We start from the raw sequence: 16,564 nt of genomic DNA, 5'->3' as shown, positions 1-16,564 counted from the left end.
GCATGTGGGATTATCAGAAAAATATATATCTAGCTTCTGATGAAATCACCACATTGAAAATTTTGAAGTTCAAGAATATTTGAAAAAGAAAAAAGAGAAACTGAAGATGCTCTATTCCTGTAATTTATTTTCTTTTTACAAAAAAAAAAAAAAAAAAAAAAAAAAAAAAAAAAAAAAAAGGGTGAGATGATTACCGAGTATATCAGTACCTTCAAAGCAATTTTTGCCCACATGTATCTTGTTTCCTTTTAACTTTCTAAATTTTCTTTCCACATTTTAGGCAGCAAAAAATCCCAATCTTTCTCTCTCGATGGTCTTCCACAATGCATGTTCAGCATTTTGAGTGGCACCTGTTATAGGATCAAGCTGGAGATTTAATAAATCTTTATTTTTGATTAATGTTCTTTTCCCTTTTGCAGATTAGTCCTTAACTGCTTAATATTCAGTGCTTGCTGCCAGCAGTGGAAAGACACATCTTATTTAAGAAATGAGACAGGTCTAGTTATGTGAATGAGGAATGTCTAGAAATAGCAATCACTGGTCTGAGTAAGAAATCCATTGCACAGCCATACATGAATTCCAGTTATCCAGTCGATTTTGAACTGAGATGGAGATGGAGATGGAGAGCTTTCAGGAGGGAGAAGAGTATTACATGGGGAGTGCAGGGGTCATGGCGAGGAGTGGTGAAGTTGTACTTCAGGAATCTACTGACTGAGCTCCCATTTCCCAAATTAGCTTTACAGCCACTATAATCTAATATATCTACATGTATAATTCACAGATTTTTTCAGTTCAAGAAACAATTGTTACTTTTAGTTTCCTACATAACACGGGCTGCACATAACTTTTCACACTGTTATTCTGCACAAAGCCGGTGAACTGACCCAAAGCTTTAAAAAAGAAAAAAAGCAATTTTAAAGATCATAATTGAGAAAGTTAACATTAATTTTGGGATGCTTATAATTTGGTCTGTTTTAATTCATTTAACTTCATAATGTAAAAAAATTTTATTATTATTTGAAGTCTGCAACGCACTCAGAATACCAATGTCATGCTTGTCTGATGAAATGGATTTTTCACAAGAACGTGCTCATTGGCATTAACTATCCAACTGTCCTCCATTGACTGTATCCTATATTAATGATGCCAATTCCAGGCATGGATTTCTGGTATTGATATGATAGCCACTTTTGCTTCTGTTCCTCTGGAGCTTCTTCTTTGTTCCTAAACCTATTCAAAAATGTCATAGTTCCTGGTCCATTTTAACAAACAAAACTCTGCTTCTCTCCAGGGAAAAAATATTTAACAGCAGATAGTGGTCTTTACAAATGTAGGCTTTTGTACCTGCTGGAACCAGAAGTCATTAATTTGCCTGTAGCATGTAAGTATCACTTATATATATTTGCTAATTCATCTTTTTCTGCATGTCTGCAGGGTAAATAAACACCTTTCCATCAAAGCAGCCTTAATGTTTTTTTCTTTTCCATTCTTTATACAGAAGTAAAGTTCTTACTGACTGTGATCCAGTTGACAGTGGAGCTTCATTGATAACCAATAGTTTGCTTTATTGATTGCCAGACCAACTAATTAAATCAGAAGAATGGTCCTGGTCAGCTGATGTAAAAACAACAAGGCTCCTCCTGATCAAGTACATTTTGTAACCATTTTGCTAACCTGCCAAGAGTAATAGTATAGAAACAAGCTATTGCAAAGTAGACTGGAGTGCAAATTTGCAGAAAATCAACCCTCTGCAGTAAGTTTGCCTGTTCTCCCTCTTGGTATCCTTGCCATATCCTCATTGGCTTGTGTTTGTTACTGGGTAACAGCACACAACAGCTCTGGTGCCTCTGAGCGGCAGGATAAATGTCTCAGGTAGCCACTGCCTTGGGCTTCCAGGATATTTTATTGCAGGCACTCCACTATTTTGGGCAGCCACCTGAAGTAAAAGACAACACAGATACCAACCCAGGGGTGCTCAGGGAGGGACAGAAGTGGGGAATAAGATTCCTGTAAGCAGGAGTGGTTTGTCATGGGGATTGAAGGAAGGGATGTGGTAGCAAGACACAGGGAAGAAGTTCAACAAAGGAGGAATTTGGCACTTAGAAATCTGGCTGTTGGGAGCAAGGCTCTTGGAAAGATGAAAAGATCCCACTGTCTTCCTGTGAAGGCAAAAATGGCAAAGAAAGCTCCGGCAATGGGAGCTTGCACTTGGAAAACAAGTCAGTGTACTGTGGAAGAAAAATTGTCCTTTATTCTCTCTGGCAGCATTTGTGGATATTTTAGGACCTCTGTTAAACCTGTGGAAAGGTGTCCCAGTTTTCTGGTATGTGTTTTAGTACCCCATCCCTTTGATACATGAAGTGTTTCCCCTATTAAATAGTGGCTTTGCTGCTGTTGTTCTCCCTCTTCCTTTCCTGCTCTCATTCCCCGTGTCTGGATTGCCCTTCCTACTCGTACCTCAGTAACAGAGCAGCCATGGCTGCACCCATTGCTTGGCACTCACTGAGCATTAGGATGAAATACCATTAGCCTAGAAAAATTGGGGGTGTTACTGTGTTAAACTTGATTTTGCTTTTCTAAGGGTGTGCATAGAATGGAATAAATAAAATAAGAGTGTGCCTGCAGTGGAAGGAAGAGGAAGGGGATGGAGAAGAAGAAAGCACAGAAATCTAAGTGCAATGTCGCAGCTGCAGGGAGGGGTGAGGCCTGACAGGACCAGCTGATGCTCTGCCAGGGCCTAAAGCAGCTGCACCCAAAGTGGTTGTGGTCTTTCCTTCTTTCCCCAGGCCTCTCCTGGAAGTCACCCTGTGTTCCTTCAGGATGTTTGATAATCATTGTCACCATGGCAGAAAAGGTGAATCATCACACATCTGAAGGGAGGGAGGGATTAAGTAATCTCCTCACAGGCAGATGGAAACCAAAGCCTTGTGGAGGGTCTGCGTCCCCAGAATATGACTGACAGTTCTGGTGTCTTCTATTCTACTACTTCAGATCTTACATAGTTAACCAAAGATGTTACTAAAGCACATAGTAATGTTTGCACTGGGACTATCTAATGTCTAGGGCGCTGAATAATTAAACTCAGCACATACTTCAAGCACTCAGCATCCCTGGAAATGTGATTTATTTACATTAGTATTGAGTCAGGTAAAATGCTTCTGTTCACACCTCCAAAACAACAGAGGAAATCCCATCTTTTAGAGTTGTTTTCAGCAAGTGAGACGTATGTTTAAGAAACACTGGATCACATTTGTGTGTTCAAACAAGATCTGTATTTTTGCCCACAAGTCAAGTTACGCATTGTGCAGAAGCTCATGTGGCCATTAGAGAAGCACAGGGGCAGTGCATGTGTACCTATCAGCTAAAGTTAGTCTGTTTCCAGCTGAAACATGGTAAGAGCAGGATTTTTTTCAGCACTCTTTATTTTTCCTCTGTGTTCACAAATACATTGACTCTGCAGTGGAAGCCCCTCTGTGAGCAAGCCATCCTGCAATATTTTTATCCCTTCCGTTTTCTTGAAGTTGTTCTGCTGGACACCCACCGGGTTTATTGCAAAATGAGGGTGTATAAAGAACTATTCACCTGATGTCCTAGGGTGACAGTATGGTGTTCGTATCCCAAATCGTGTGTTCTGTTTATGCCTGATATTATGTTCTGTGCCTTCAGGACTGACTCTGAAAGTGAAGGATTGTTTTGTCTTGTTATCAGCTGGCTCACCTCCCCCCATGGTCTGTGTCTAGGAGAGGCTTGGCTGGCTTGGGCTTGCTTGCTTGCTTGCTTGCTTGCTGGCTTGTGCTTTTGCTTTTGCTTATTAGTTAGTTTAGCTAGGCAGTCCAATTTTTACGCTGGACTGTTTCTTTTTCCCTTCCCTTTCCCTTTCCTGAATATCATCTGAACCTGCTCTGGACCTGGACCTGGATCAAGAAACACCAAGAGTCTGCATTTTGTGACCTGCAGCAGCCATCCCCAGCGCCGGAGACTGATAGCTGGGCGACCACTCCCAGGAGAGACTTTCTGAATTTGTCATCTCTTCAAAATGGTGAAAGGGTAAAGGGTTTTGTCATCTGGTGTTGATTTTTTTTTTTTTTTTTTTTTTTTTTTGTATTGGGGAGTGTTCTTGCTTGTTAAATAAACAGGTTTTTTCCATTTCTCTCTGAGGAAATCCTTCCCAAACCAGGTGGGGGAGGCTAACTAAAACTGTATTGGACTTACATTGTACTTTTGATCTCATGACGCTTGCAGTGCTCAAAGCTTGACTGTCAGGTGAACATGAAATGCACAGCACCCTTGAAAAAGTGAACAAGATTTGTTACAGCTTTTGCCATCAGGTGGGTTCTGCCTGCTGCCTGTTAGGTGGGGTTGGCAAACTCTGAGTGAACAGGGTGTAGTTGTGTGGTATTCACAAGCCCTCTGAACAAAGAGAGACTTAGCTTTCTCAGGATTTCTCCTGAGAGAAGCTGTGAGAGAAGCAGAAAAAAGAGAATCAAAACAATTCTTATCTCATTCGCTGCTCCTGTGTTTGTGCCCATGTGGAATGTGGTATGGAGATTGTTTACCCAAGGTGATTGCTTGATTGGATTCTGGTGAGGGTGTTTTGGATTCATTGACCAGTTGGATCCACATGTGTGTCAAGACTCTCAGGAGAGAGCCACGGGTTTTTAGTTAGGCAGTTAGTAATAGTTCCAGTTAGTGTCATATAGTGTAATATTGTTACAGTATAATATAGGATAATAAAGTAATGAATTAGCCTTCTGAAATCATTGGAGTCAGAGCCTCATTATTCCCCCACTGGGGATCGCTGCACCGATATAGCTGAGTGGTGCACATTTGTAAAGTGTCATCATACTTCTAGGACAAGTTGTATTTTACAAAAGCCTTGGAGGTGGTGTGGAGTGAAAGAAGGGCTGAAGTGTTCACACCGCGGATTATGTGGAGTCTTGCTAAAATAAGTCCTTGTGCTGCAGAGATGTACAAATGGATGTGGAATATGCAGTACAGTTACCCTCAGCACTCAACAAACAAATGAACATTTCACTTTTATTTATTCTGAGGTTGGGGGTGAGGGGTTTCAGTGGGCTCTTACACAAAGTATTCATTTAAATGCTTTGCAGTTTGCTGCTGCTGCTGCTGCTGCTCTCCCAGCTCTCCTCTGGTTCAAGCCTGTACTTGCTTAGCTGGGTTTCAGCTCCTCTTCAGGCTTAGGCAGTGCTGCTTTGCAAGTACAGCCTTCTCTGGGGGATCACAGAGGCAATCCACTCACCAGTGCCCTGCTTGGCCTCTTCCCACGTGTAGCGGGGCACGTAGCCAAAATCCTGCTGTGCTTTTCTATAGGAGAAGGTGAAGGGGGTGTTCAGCAGCGTGACCAGGTGGCGGTTGGTGGAGGGGACATATCTGACAAAGGGCCGCAGCAAGAAGCTGACCATCTCCAGCAGCAGCGAGAAGTAATAGAGCACTGTCAGAGGCATGGGGAGCCGGGGCTCAATTCCAAAGCCCAGGTCCTTGGTCAGCTCGTAATTCAGGTCAGCGTAGCTCATGTGAGGAGTGTCATCTGAGATGTAGTAGAACTTGCCCCGGACGTGCTTGGCTTTCTGCGGGGCTCGGAGGGCTTTGGCTGCCTGCACGTGTGCCCAGGCGATGTTGCCCACGTAGACGGGGTTCACCAGAGCCTCCTTCCTAGAGAAGCGCAAGTAGATGTTCTTGTTCAACAGGCACTTATCCAGATGGCCTTGGAGAAACGGGCAGCCTTCCCCAAAAATGTACATAGATCTCAGGGCACAGGTCATCAGCGTGCCACCATCCTTCAGCACCTGGCCATCTGCTTTCAGCACAGAATCCTCTGCCAGTCTCTTGCTTTGGGCATAAGGAAATTTGGATGTGCTCTCATAAGCTGTATCTTCGTCACCATTGAAAATTGGGTCCCCTCTGCAGTTTGGGCCTGTCACTTCTATGGTACTGGTGTATATGAAGTGCTGGACGTTACAGCGGACGCACGCCTCCAGCAGCAGCTGAGTACCTTCAGAAAACAAACATGAAAGGCAGTCCAGGTTAGGGGCCCCTAACCAGGAAAAAGTGGGGGTTTCAGATCAGAAACAACATCTCTGGCCTGAGCTTTGCCAGATCTCCCTCCCTTCAGCTGGAAGAATCCTGTGCTGTACAGGGCTGGATATTCAATGACACTGAACCTGCTCTGAATCTGTATTTTAGTAGTATCAGTGCACCTTCCAGAGTCAAACAGAGTCAAACAAGTCAAACAATATTTGGTCCTAATTGCATGTTGTGTGGTTTTTTTTTTATGCCAAGAATCAAATTTTTGCCCTTCCTTAACTTAGCATGGGTACTGACCACAGATCCAGGAACTTGTGCCTCTTGGTGGGATTGAGCTGGCTTGAGGCAGAGAACCTTCAGAAGCTGCCCCTCTCCTTAGGTATCATCCATGCTCTGTGGTGAAGCCCATGTTGTTTAGGCTTGAGGATGCTCTTGGGTGGTTTGCTAAAAAGGGACAGAATTTTTATGGGATCTGAAGGTCTGCTCCAAAATCAGTGCATTCACACCCAGTGCAAATCTATCCAGTATTTGACTGACTAAAGAGAAGGGCTTGAAGAGAAACGTGGTGAAGCAAGGCACAATAACATGTAGTGAAAGATTGTAATGTGATCATAATGAATCATAAAACCACGAGAAAAGAGAGGCTTGTGTATGTATGCCTCCTTTTCTGGCTGATCTGGCTTTTCCTTGCAGTAGTACAGGATTTCTTACATTTAAAATCCTTTAATGCTTTCATCGGGGCAGCAGAGGTCAGCTGTTCGAAGTCTTTTAAATAGCCAAAAAGGTTAAACAAGGAAAGAACACTGAAGGGGGAAATAAATACTTTAATAAGTTGTGTTGTTATACTTGCAATTAGAATCATCTTTTTTCTACACAGCTTTGAGGCAGAAATTGCCTTATTGGTTGTGCATGGTGTAATGAGAGAAATTAAATGTAAAAAGGCCAGTGACTTTGGAAGAGAGGACACAGCTCAAAGACATTTGGAAACATCTTTGGCAAAAGAACATTAAACTAAAATGACTGATATGATATCAGAAGGGTGTAGCCCAAAACCCAGGGGATAAAATCAAGCACCAGAAGTGAGGTACATAAAAGATTTTCCCAGTCTGCTCAGTTTGTTACAGCAACAACTGAAGGCAGCACAATGCAGACCAGGCTAGTGTGACTGAAACAAATATAATGAATTAAAGAGGTTCAGAAGAGCCAGGAATATTGGTGGTAAAATATGGACTTGTTAATGAGTGAAAAATAGGAAGAATTCTTGAACTGAATATTGTTAGGGCACCAAAATTCCTCTTTTCAAGCTTGAACAAGAAAAAGAAAGAAATTGAAACAAATGGAAAAGAAATCTGGATGAGGCTTTCAGAAACATTAAGGAACTCCACTGGGAAAAAGTTACACAGACAGGAATAAATTAATGTGAAAAATGAGTTCATGCAAGTCACCCTGTTTAGATGATATAAAAGCCAGGGTCATCTGGAAAAAATGTATTTATTATATTATTTGAAATATAATAGCTTTATTCTTGCTGTCAATACTGTTTGGAAAATGAGGGAAAGTAATCACATACATAAGGTCTTGATGAAATCAAATTAGATAGCAAGTTTTAGAAAAAGACAATCATAAAATTTTCTTGACAGCTGGTATCTGTTCAAGATGAATTTCACCCAAATAAAATGTTGTTTATTTGCAAATCAGAATTATGTGTAAAAGTTTAAAGATTCCTACAGTAATGGGAATCTGAGTATCTTTCATATAGCATGTAAAAATGTAAATTATTACTGTATTACATGCTTTATTCAGTGAGAGGGTCCCCATGGTTTGCTTGCCCTTCTGGCTGAGGATCTGGTTCACAGAAGATATTTTGTTTAGATTGTAATTAATTATTTTCTCAATTCCCTTCCTTCAAAAAATTTGCTTCCCTTCCTTCCTACAAAAGATATTTTTGCTCTGAGATATTGTGTGGTAATGGAGGAAAGCCCTGCATCAAAGCAAGTTTAACTTTCTCGGTTCTGTCCTGGTTCGTGAACATCCACCCTTGATTCTTGAAACATTTATATTACACAAGTTCTCTTTTCTAGGAGGAACAAAACTTTCATCCTGCAAGCCCATGAAGTACACAGCAGTGCCCTGGCTGGTCAGAAAACCAGAAGAGCATCAGAATGGAAATGGAAGAAAACAGGGAAGAGAGGACAGCAGTATTCACTCACTGACCTTGTGGCCAGTTGGCTCTGGGAGCAGGACTGTGGATGGTATTTCATTCTAGCAAATGTTATCAGCTAATCCTCACTGGCCCAGTGGGCTTTTTTTCACTCAAGGGCAGACACTATCGGCAGGGGAGGGAGTACTGGGAAGTCAGAGCTAAAGAGCTTTTCTGTGTTTGGGACATTTTAATAGTCATTTGGTTTTTTGTTTTTTTTTTTTGTTTTTTGTTTTGTTTTGGTTTTTTGTTTGTTTTTTTGTTTTATGTTTGTTTGTTTGTTTTTTGGTTTTTTTGTTTTGTTTTGTTTTGTTTTTTTGGGGGTTTTTGTTTTTTGTTTTGTTTGTTTCTTTGTTTTTGTTTTGTTTTGTTTTGTTTGTTTGTTTGTTTGTTTTTGTTTTGTTTTGTTTTGTTTTTTAATGTTGTTTTTTATTTTTCCCTATAGAAAAATGTGTTTATGCAGCACATTCTGCTGTGAAAAATGGATTATAGCGGGAGTACAGTTGTAACAGCAGAGCTTTAGGAATCCTCTATCTGAGCTACAAACCAGGTAAATTTTCATATTACCCAATGCACAGGTTTCCAGGAACTTGCCTTTCTACTCTTCCCTCCTGAGAGGGGCCTAAGAGGCTGCCCAGTGGGCTCTGTTTTGATCACTGACGATTTGTGGCTTTGATTGAGCAGAAATGAAAGGGTCTGGAAGCTAATGATACAGGGAATGAGCCACACTAAAACAACTAAAATGCCATCCCACTGTTTTTAAGGTACATGTAAGAAACAACTCAACTGCCAAGAATTCTCTCTTTATCAGAACACTGGTGAGAAGCCAATATTTGTGAAAGTGATGTCTATACAGGTATGTTCCTTTTTTTTTTTTGTGAAGAAGCCCTGTGTCTGTGGCAGAGAGGAACAAAGAACTGGGAAAGCTGTTCATGTAAATAAGAACACCTTCCCCAAATCTCCCCCAAGCTGTTGAAGCAACACAGCCAGGGAGGCCAGTGTGCATGCAGGTTAGGCAGTGCCAGTTCTCCGAATAGCACTGAGGGTTTTGGCATCACAGACAGGGGGTGAAGTTGTTCTTTTAGGAAATACATTTAAACTTCCTGGTAGGTGATGCTACATGGGCCATTCCTAAGTCTAAACCCTTTCCCTTCACCTGATCTTTCCTGAAGAATGGGGGTTCTTTAGTGGAAGGGGAAATCCCATCACTGAATCACCGAAACCACCCTCCCCCCCATAGCTCTGAGTTTGTTGGGGAATTTTAAATTATAAACTCAAGGTGAGAGAGCACTTGTTTGTCTCAACTGCCTTCTTGCACACACAGACTTAAAGGCAAAGGAAGGAAAAGGAGAAAAAAAAGAAGAAAAAGAATAGCAAGGCGAGAGCCATAGGCTCCGGGATGTTATCAATGCAACAGTTCTGTATTTGTAAACTTTGAAAAATGTACACAGGCAGGGATGCCATGTGGGGTGGGAAAATAAGAACCAATTTCTGAGGTGAGCATTGGGATTTCACACGGGAATTGCTTTCAGAAAGTTCTACTGAGCATGGGTTTATGACTATTACCACTGAAGGCAGAGCCTGTGCAGACCTCAGCATAGGCATATATAACTGTTGGCAAGAGTGAGTGATCCTGCACTGCCCTGAAGTGGAAGACTGGGTGTGGAGAGGCCCAAAACTTCTTGGGGCTGCACAGACATGGGATTTGCACCCCTAGGTGTGTCTGTGCAAGATGCAGAACAACCCAGTTAACCTGGCTCAAAACAAACACGGGTCAGGTGCTTCCTTTCCTGAGCAGACGGTGATCAGGACGCAGATGTGGCTTTGAGGAAGGTGCTTCCCCTGCTCACCTGTTACATTGACTTCCCAGAGCAGCTTCTTCTCGATGAGGCCCAGGGTGTCAATGAGGGAAGCCGTGTGGATGACGAGGGAGACCCCCTGGCAGGCACGGTGCAGGAATGTCACATCTCGGATGTCCCCTTCCAGGATTTTCACCTCAGTCTTCCCCTTGAACTCTGCAGGGGCAGCAGAAAACAGAGCACACGACCTTACAGGCACCCTAAGAAGAGTTCTGGAAGGGTGGTGAAGAGCTGACCCTGCCTGACAGGTGCTGACTGTCCAGGAACTGCAGGGATATTTTAAAGCTGTGAAACAGAAGGCATTTCCCCAGGACTCTATTGTCAAATGACAATACTAACTAACTACGGTGCTACAGAGGTTTATTTTGCATTACCTACCATAGATCTGGAGCCAATATTCAACATGTTTCTTTCCATTTTATTTTTTAGGGAGAGATCTTTTCCACTGCTAGCAAGCTTCCTTGAGTTGTGGCTGTGTTAAAGTTCACAGAGGAGTAGCTTTAGCTGTGCCTGTTCTGGTGGCTGGCTGGCTGTAGATGTGTTAACCCAAGAGCACTGAACAGGCAATGCATGTTCCTGTCTTCAAGCTGATGAATGATCTCTCTCCACCCAGAGCATGTGAGCACAGGGATGTGTTCATACCTACTTTCTGCCCCTTTACCTTGCCTGTATTGCAGCTCTTCTAATAAATTACATGCAATTCTGGCATCTTTTTCTTGTACCTTGGCCAGGATTTACAGTGCCTCTTCCAGCTCTAGCCCTGGCTGCATTTCAGTGTCCGTGCTGTGGAGTCCTTTTTAGCCTGCACGTCTTTCTGGTTCATACCTGAACTCTCAAGACTGTTCTCCTGAGCAACCTCAGCCTGGCTTGATCAAATCTTGCTTTTTAAGCCCTGTCCCTCCACAGCAGTTGCAGTGTGTGAGCCCAGAGGAGCTCTAGGTCTCAGAGCCATCCTGTGCTGGCACAAGGAGGAGGTGCCATCGCAGCAAGTCCTCTGGGAGCCTCTGCTGTGGCTGCACTAGGTGGCTCCCCAGGCACAGCTACTGGGCAGGGACTCTGCAGCACAGGCGGAGCCTCTCTCTTCCAGCGTAATCAAATGCCTCTTTTAGATAAGAGAAGAACCTGATTAATTTGTACAGCTTTTAGCTTCAGCCATGCCTGAAATCTCGTGTATCCTAGTGCTTTGTCACCAGCTCCAAAGCAGGCACTATTTCATCCCATGTCTTTAATAGGAAACACTGAGAGACAACTGTTGGATCGGGAACTGAGTGGGAATATATTTCAAAATGGTTTTATCTCATTTTCTCTATAGCATGCTAGAATGTAATCCCGTATCAATTTAACAATTATTCTGATGTAACAGGCTTAAGGGGCTTTTTTCCCCACCATGGACAGTTGGTCTAAGATTAAGGTTTGTGAAACATTTGATGAACTGTTACTAAATCTAGAGTTGCTGCCCTCCCAGCACAGTCATTGCCACATGCTCTCTTCTGCTCCTTTATTTTACAGACTGCATTCATTTCCTAGGACTCCATCTCCAGAAGCTTCACTCTGACCTCTACTTGCATGGATGCAAAACAGTCAGACTAGAGCTGGGCTTTTTTTTTAAGCACCTGGTAGTTAGATTTGCTCTAATAAATATTAGTGTCTGTACTGCCCTAAGGCTGATGTTCTCCATGAACAAAGCTTTGTGGGATTGTAATAATCCCAAGAACAGATAGAAGTAGTTTTCACAACATAAGTCCTGACATGTGACCTCTTCAAAGTTATCACAGTGCCCAGGAAGGGGTTAGGAAAATGGAAGTTTTACACATGCAAATCAAAGCTTTCGGGAAAAGTACAGAAGAAGCCTGTCCCTTTTAAAGCTGATCATAAGAAATCTGCTGTCTAGGTGCTTTGTGCCTTGTTTGGGCTTGCAGTTTGTGTGTGTGTGTGATATGAGTCAGGAATCTGCTCCTCTATTCCATTTTAGCCCGCAGAAGTTGCTATGGTAAGTACAATATGGGCCTTGCTCCCTTTAGCAGCATCAGCTGCGTGTCAGGAATCAGCAGATTGATCTTGTTGTGCTCTAGGTGAAGAGAAAACTACAGGTGAGCTTGGAAGAAAAGAGAGTTAAGAAATGTCTGTCAGACAGTTTTCAGTCTGAGATGGCCAGCAGGGAGAACTGTTCCTGATTTCCATCTAGACAAACCATTGTCCAAGCATCACAAGAACACATGTGGGTAGGTCAGAGGGGAAGGAACAGAATGAATTCAAGTCAGCTCTCAATTTTTGCATAAAGTGATTATGACAAAGTACCTACTCACTGGGAAAGCTTGTTCTTCTTCACCAGTGCTTTCTGTGTCTTCTGAGTTGTAAGTAAACTCCCTGCTTGCTGTGGGGTAGTTTTTGCTTGAAAATGCAATGATTTCTCAATAAAATTCAGTGTCCTGTTGTGAGCCATTTTTGACTCAGCGGTACAGTCAGACTATTTGCCCTAAACTTGAGAACAACATAGGAGTTTTGATTTCTCCAGAAGTGCCAATGCAATAGTGAACAACAAAAAAAGGATTGTGTAAGTGGGAGCAGAGGAAAGACAGAAAGATAAATCTGACATGGGAGGTAAGAAACCCAGGGCACCAAAGTACCATGTTCAACATGACATCCATTCTCAACCACACAATGGAACTGGGTGGGCTCCAACTCATGGCCCTTGACACTGACTGGATCATCCCAGACTCCCTGGGGCTGTGGAAGACCACAAATGCCACTGGTCCTACACAGACTGAATGCTCACAGACTCAAGCTCTCAGCAGGAAAGTTGTTTGGACAAGAGGAGTGCCCCTGAGTGCCTTCTGGCACAAAGACCTGTGACTTGCTCATACTTTTCTGTCTCACTACCCACAGCCCTGACTCTGCACAGATATTGCAAGTGCAAGGTGCTCAAGAGATTAGTGAGGAAAAAACCCACTCAGCTCTGCTCCTGGCTGTTCCAGAAATCCAGATAACATCTGCTAGCAAGTAAAAGTCCCTGTAGTAAAAATAATGCAGGTCAGAAGACTCCAGTCCCACCCACAGGTTTTGTAGCGGCCCCACACTTGGAATAGGAGTCACTGAGACAGAGAAGGGCTTGAAAGAGAACAGCAGGGAAATATTTCAGGTAGTACCGAGCACAGGGACTGGCAGGACACTAGAAGAGATGTAGCCACAAGGGCTGATGCAGAAGAGCTGCCAATCAAAGTGCAGGGGTTCAAATCTGTTTAAACACATCTGGAATGTCAGCCTATGGTCCCTACTACCTGTTTATGGGGAAGAAAATGTAACTGATTTTTCCCTACCTCCTGTGCTGCTCAGATAGGCAGAAGGAATGTTAAAAGAATAGGAGAGGGAGTATGTGGGCAGTGCTCCATGGAGAAAGAAGGGAGGATAAGGAAAGAGGGCATAGAGCTTGCCTATTAACAAAAAAAAAAAAAAAAAAAAAAAAAAAAAAAAAAAAAAAAAAATCTAAACGTTTGCAGCAGCCCAGCCAAGACTGTGCCCACACAAACAATGGTTTTCACTCCCCAGGATGCTCCATTATCCCCACAAAGCTCTTCTGGCCCAAAGCAGTGTAGATGCCTCTGCACTGCTGCATCAGTGCTAAACCGCACACACTCCTGCTGCTTCAGCCTCCACTGTAGCTGCAGGTTTTGGGTTTGTTTCTGTGGAAACTCTCTGGAAACAAGAGCAGGAAGGGCTGCTGCAAGGCTCAGGGCCATTTAGAAATCCTCAGTGAAATGCTGAGTCAGATTTAATGGAGAAGAAATTTGAGCTGTGTAAAACCATGACAAAGGCTTGTGCAATTTGTACCAGGTTTATTGTGCACTGTCTATTCCTTCATGACAATTTAATGCTCTATAGAGTGGTTGAGGCTCTTCAGCAAATCATACAGAGATATTCCTCAAGGTTTCCCACAGAGTTTCCTGCATAGAGGAAGAGGAGTCTTGCAATGAAGATGTGATGGAGGAAGTTACTGTTAAGTAAATATAATGTAAGGACTTATGAACCTGACTGAATTTAGGCCCCCTAGATACCTTTTAGTCCCCCAGATGCCCTAGATGCTTGGAGTCTCAATAAATAGGACATTCAAAATAAAACACTGAGCTGCTTTCCCTGCCACAGACTGTTTCTGGCACATCACTCCCTTGTGCTGTCTCCAATCCATTCAAAAAGCCTGCCTTGCACTTTTCAAATGGGTTCTGTCTCTTCCAGTTAGCATATGCTTAAACAGGAAACTGCAATAATGTTATTAACAGAAGCAGTTTTAAAAATACCTCACCACAGCTCTCAGCCAGAAGATCATTATTAATCAAATTAATCACAGGTTGAAGAAAACCATTGGAATTTGCACCCACAACTTTTTCACTGCCTTCACTGTCTGGCATACCAGAGCCCAGCACAGCATGCTCTGGATAGCTCTGCCCTCCCACCCAGTACAGCAATGCTTGAATTTTCCTTTCCCCCAAGAAAAAGTGTGAGATTTTTGCACTAATTTTGCTCTGTGAGTTTTGTTGTAAGAGAAGTCAGGTTGAAGACAGCCTTTTTACTGCATGAACAGTATATAGAAGCCTCAGAACCTGACAAAAAACCCTCTTGTTTTCACATTTAACATCTGATTTCTGTGCTGGAGGGAGAGGAAGGGATAAAGCAAGGCTTCCTTGAGATAAAACCCCTATCTGCAAAGCTGGTTCAGATGACAGGTAAAGGCTTCCCAGCCACCCACGTGGGACTGCAACACTCAGAGCTGCAGCACACAGTCCTCAGGAAATGGCACTTACTCTCAAATCTCCCGAGCGCTTCAGCGCTGAAGGCTTTGTCCAGCAGCCGGATCTCAGCCAGCGCCTCCTCTTCTTCCAGCAGCAGGCTCACAATCCTCTGGCCAAGAAATCCTCCTGCCCCTGTCACCAGGCAGCTTACCCCAGCCAGGGACATTGCTCTGGGTTGCTCCTTGGTGGTGAACTTGCTGTCTCTTGAGCTTGGTTCTCCTCCTGCCTGAGGGAAGGAACATATGACATCAACCTCTGGAAACACTACAAATCAAAGGGTGTTACCAGAAGGAGAGACTACTGAAAAACAAACTTTAATCCCTACATCAAACAATTTTTAAGCATGTCTTACTTTTGCTAGCTATTCCTATTCAGAAGTAGTCTACGTATTTTTTTTCCATGCAAAGAAAACATTCTTACAAATCATTACAAACCAATTCAATTAACAAATCTGAAAACGCTCAAAATCAACTTCAATGCCAAACAAACCCCGCAAAAGTCTGCCTTGAGTCTCGGTTCCGCCTCCCTAGCACTCAGAAGACTGTGGGGGAGATTTGCCTGTATTTATATCCTCCTGGGCACCACCTCGGTCATTTTGCTCCCCTCCCTCTTGAGTGCCTCCTTTGCTGCAAATGAATGTGATGCTTCTACACCACTCCCACCACAGAGGAAAGCTCTGGATACAGTGAGGTCTGAGCCTAGATGTCCTGCATCCCTAAATCCCCAGAAAATAAACCCTCATGTTCATAATTCTCTTCATCTGCACTTGCTTGTGCAATACAGTGCCAATATTGTGCTAGTATTGAAGGAAGGGAGCATTTAAATTAAATGTAAATAGAAGTCAAGCTATTTAAAGTGGTTTGAGGAGTGAACTCTGCTGCTGTATATTTTCTGGATACTGCGCTCCCCCATTATAGCATGGGTTTCTCACTCTCTCTGTGCAACATCAGAAACTAACCCTGGGGACTTTGTTCAGTATACTACAGGCATTTGAAGTGATGAAATTGTTTAATGTACCATCCAAGTTAAATTCAAGCTGCAGGAGGGAAAGATTCACCTCTGGAAATGTCTTGTGCAAGAGTACCTATTTAAAGTAAGGCTGTTTGTGCCTCTGCAGTGATCTGTGTCATTACTGCTTTACATCTCCAACATGCAAGGAAAATGCCCAGGTGTTTCTCCCTGGAGTTTCACTCCAGTTCCAGCAAAACTGTTTTGTACTGTGAGACCAGGGCAGGGCATTAGCCTGAACCTCCTGGGTCTGTCAGGACACGCTGGCTGCAGCTGTATTTTCTCTCTGTCTCACACAGGGATAGGCTGACATCCCTGGTGAAGCAGGATGATAAATAGGGAACTGCCTTGGGCAGCAAGGAAGTTACAAAGAAGCCAGCAACACAATTAATTTGGCTGAAATCACTGCAAAAGGGATCCCTGATTTGGGTCATAGCTGGAATGGATCTCTAAAAATACTTTGTTTCCGTTCGTGCCACTAACTGCTAAGTTCCTTTTTTTATTCTGTCATGGGTTTTTGTTCATTCATTAAAGAGGGCTCTGGAGAAAACCTGTAGAAGAAGCATCCCCACACTGTTACTTTTTTAGAGCAAAACTGGCCTTGCCAGTGACAGGAGGAAAGCAAAACCACTTCTGTTGGAGGAGAAAGGTTTCTAGCTGACACAGAT

General features: G+C 43.1%; 1 protein-coding gene across 4 annotated transcripts; it reads right to left on the bottom strand.

Annotated features, from left to right (window-relative positions):
• Positions 1-5,023: 5,023 nt before the first annotated feature.
• On the bottom strand, positions 5,024-15,460 carry HSD3B1 (hydroxy-delta-5-steroid dehydrogenase, 3 beta- and steroid delta-isomerase 1). 4 transcript variants are annotated; one of them, XM_053936571.1, is made up of 4 exons: positions 15,378-15,460; positions 14,901-15,114; positions 10,096-10,260; positions 5,024-6,013 (listed from the first exon to the last, which is right to left on the bottom strand). In XM_053936571.1, the coding sequence occupies exons 2-4, from the start codon at positions 15,052-15,054 to the stop codon at positions 5,199-5,201; spliced, it is 1,134 nt and encodes a 377-aa protein (XP_053792546.1). In that variant the 5' UTR covers positions 15,055-15,114; positions 15,378-15,460; the 3' UTR covers positions 5,024-5,198. The 4 variants fall into 4 exon arrangements, with proteins under 4 accessions (XP_053792546.1, XP_053792548.1, XP_053792549.1 ...); XM_053936573.1 differs by having other exon boundaries at positions 14,901-15,110; positions 15,378-15,408; XM_053936574.1 differs by lacking the exon at positions 15,378-15,460 and adding an exon at positions 15,323-15,339.
• Positions 15,461-16,564: the final 1,104 nt, after the last annotated feature.

The sequence above is a fragment of the Vidua chalybeata genome, chromosome 2 (assembly GCF_026979565.1).
Source record: "Vidua chalybeata isolate OUT-0048 chromosome 2, bVidCha1 merged haplotype, whole genome shotgun sequence".
NCBI classification, from domain to species: domain Eukaryota; kingdom Metazoa; phylum Chordata; class Aves; order Passeriformes; family Viduidae; genus Vidua; species Vidua chalybeata.
This window is presented reverse-complemented; position numbering and strand designations above follow the sequence as displayed.

Bases quoted from the DNA above. Each gene is read 5' to 3' on its own strand.
- HSD3B1 (XM_053936571.1), bottom strand. From the start codon at position 15,054: ATGTCCCTGGCTGGGGTAAGCTGCCTGGTGACAGGGGCAGGAGGATTT. The intron at 10,261-14,900 runs GTAAGTGCCATT...CTGCCCCTGCAG, and splicing joins AGCGCTCGGGAGATTTGAGA to AGTTCAAGGGGAAGACTGAG. The intron at 6,014-10,095 runs GTGAGCAGGGGA...TGTTTTCTGAAG, and splicing joins CTGGGAAGTCAATGTAACAG to GTACTCAGCTGCTGCTGGAG.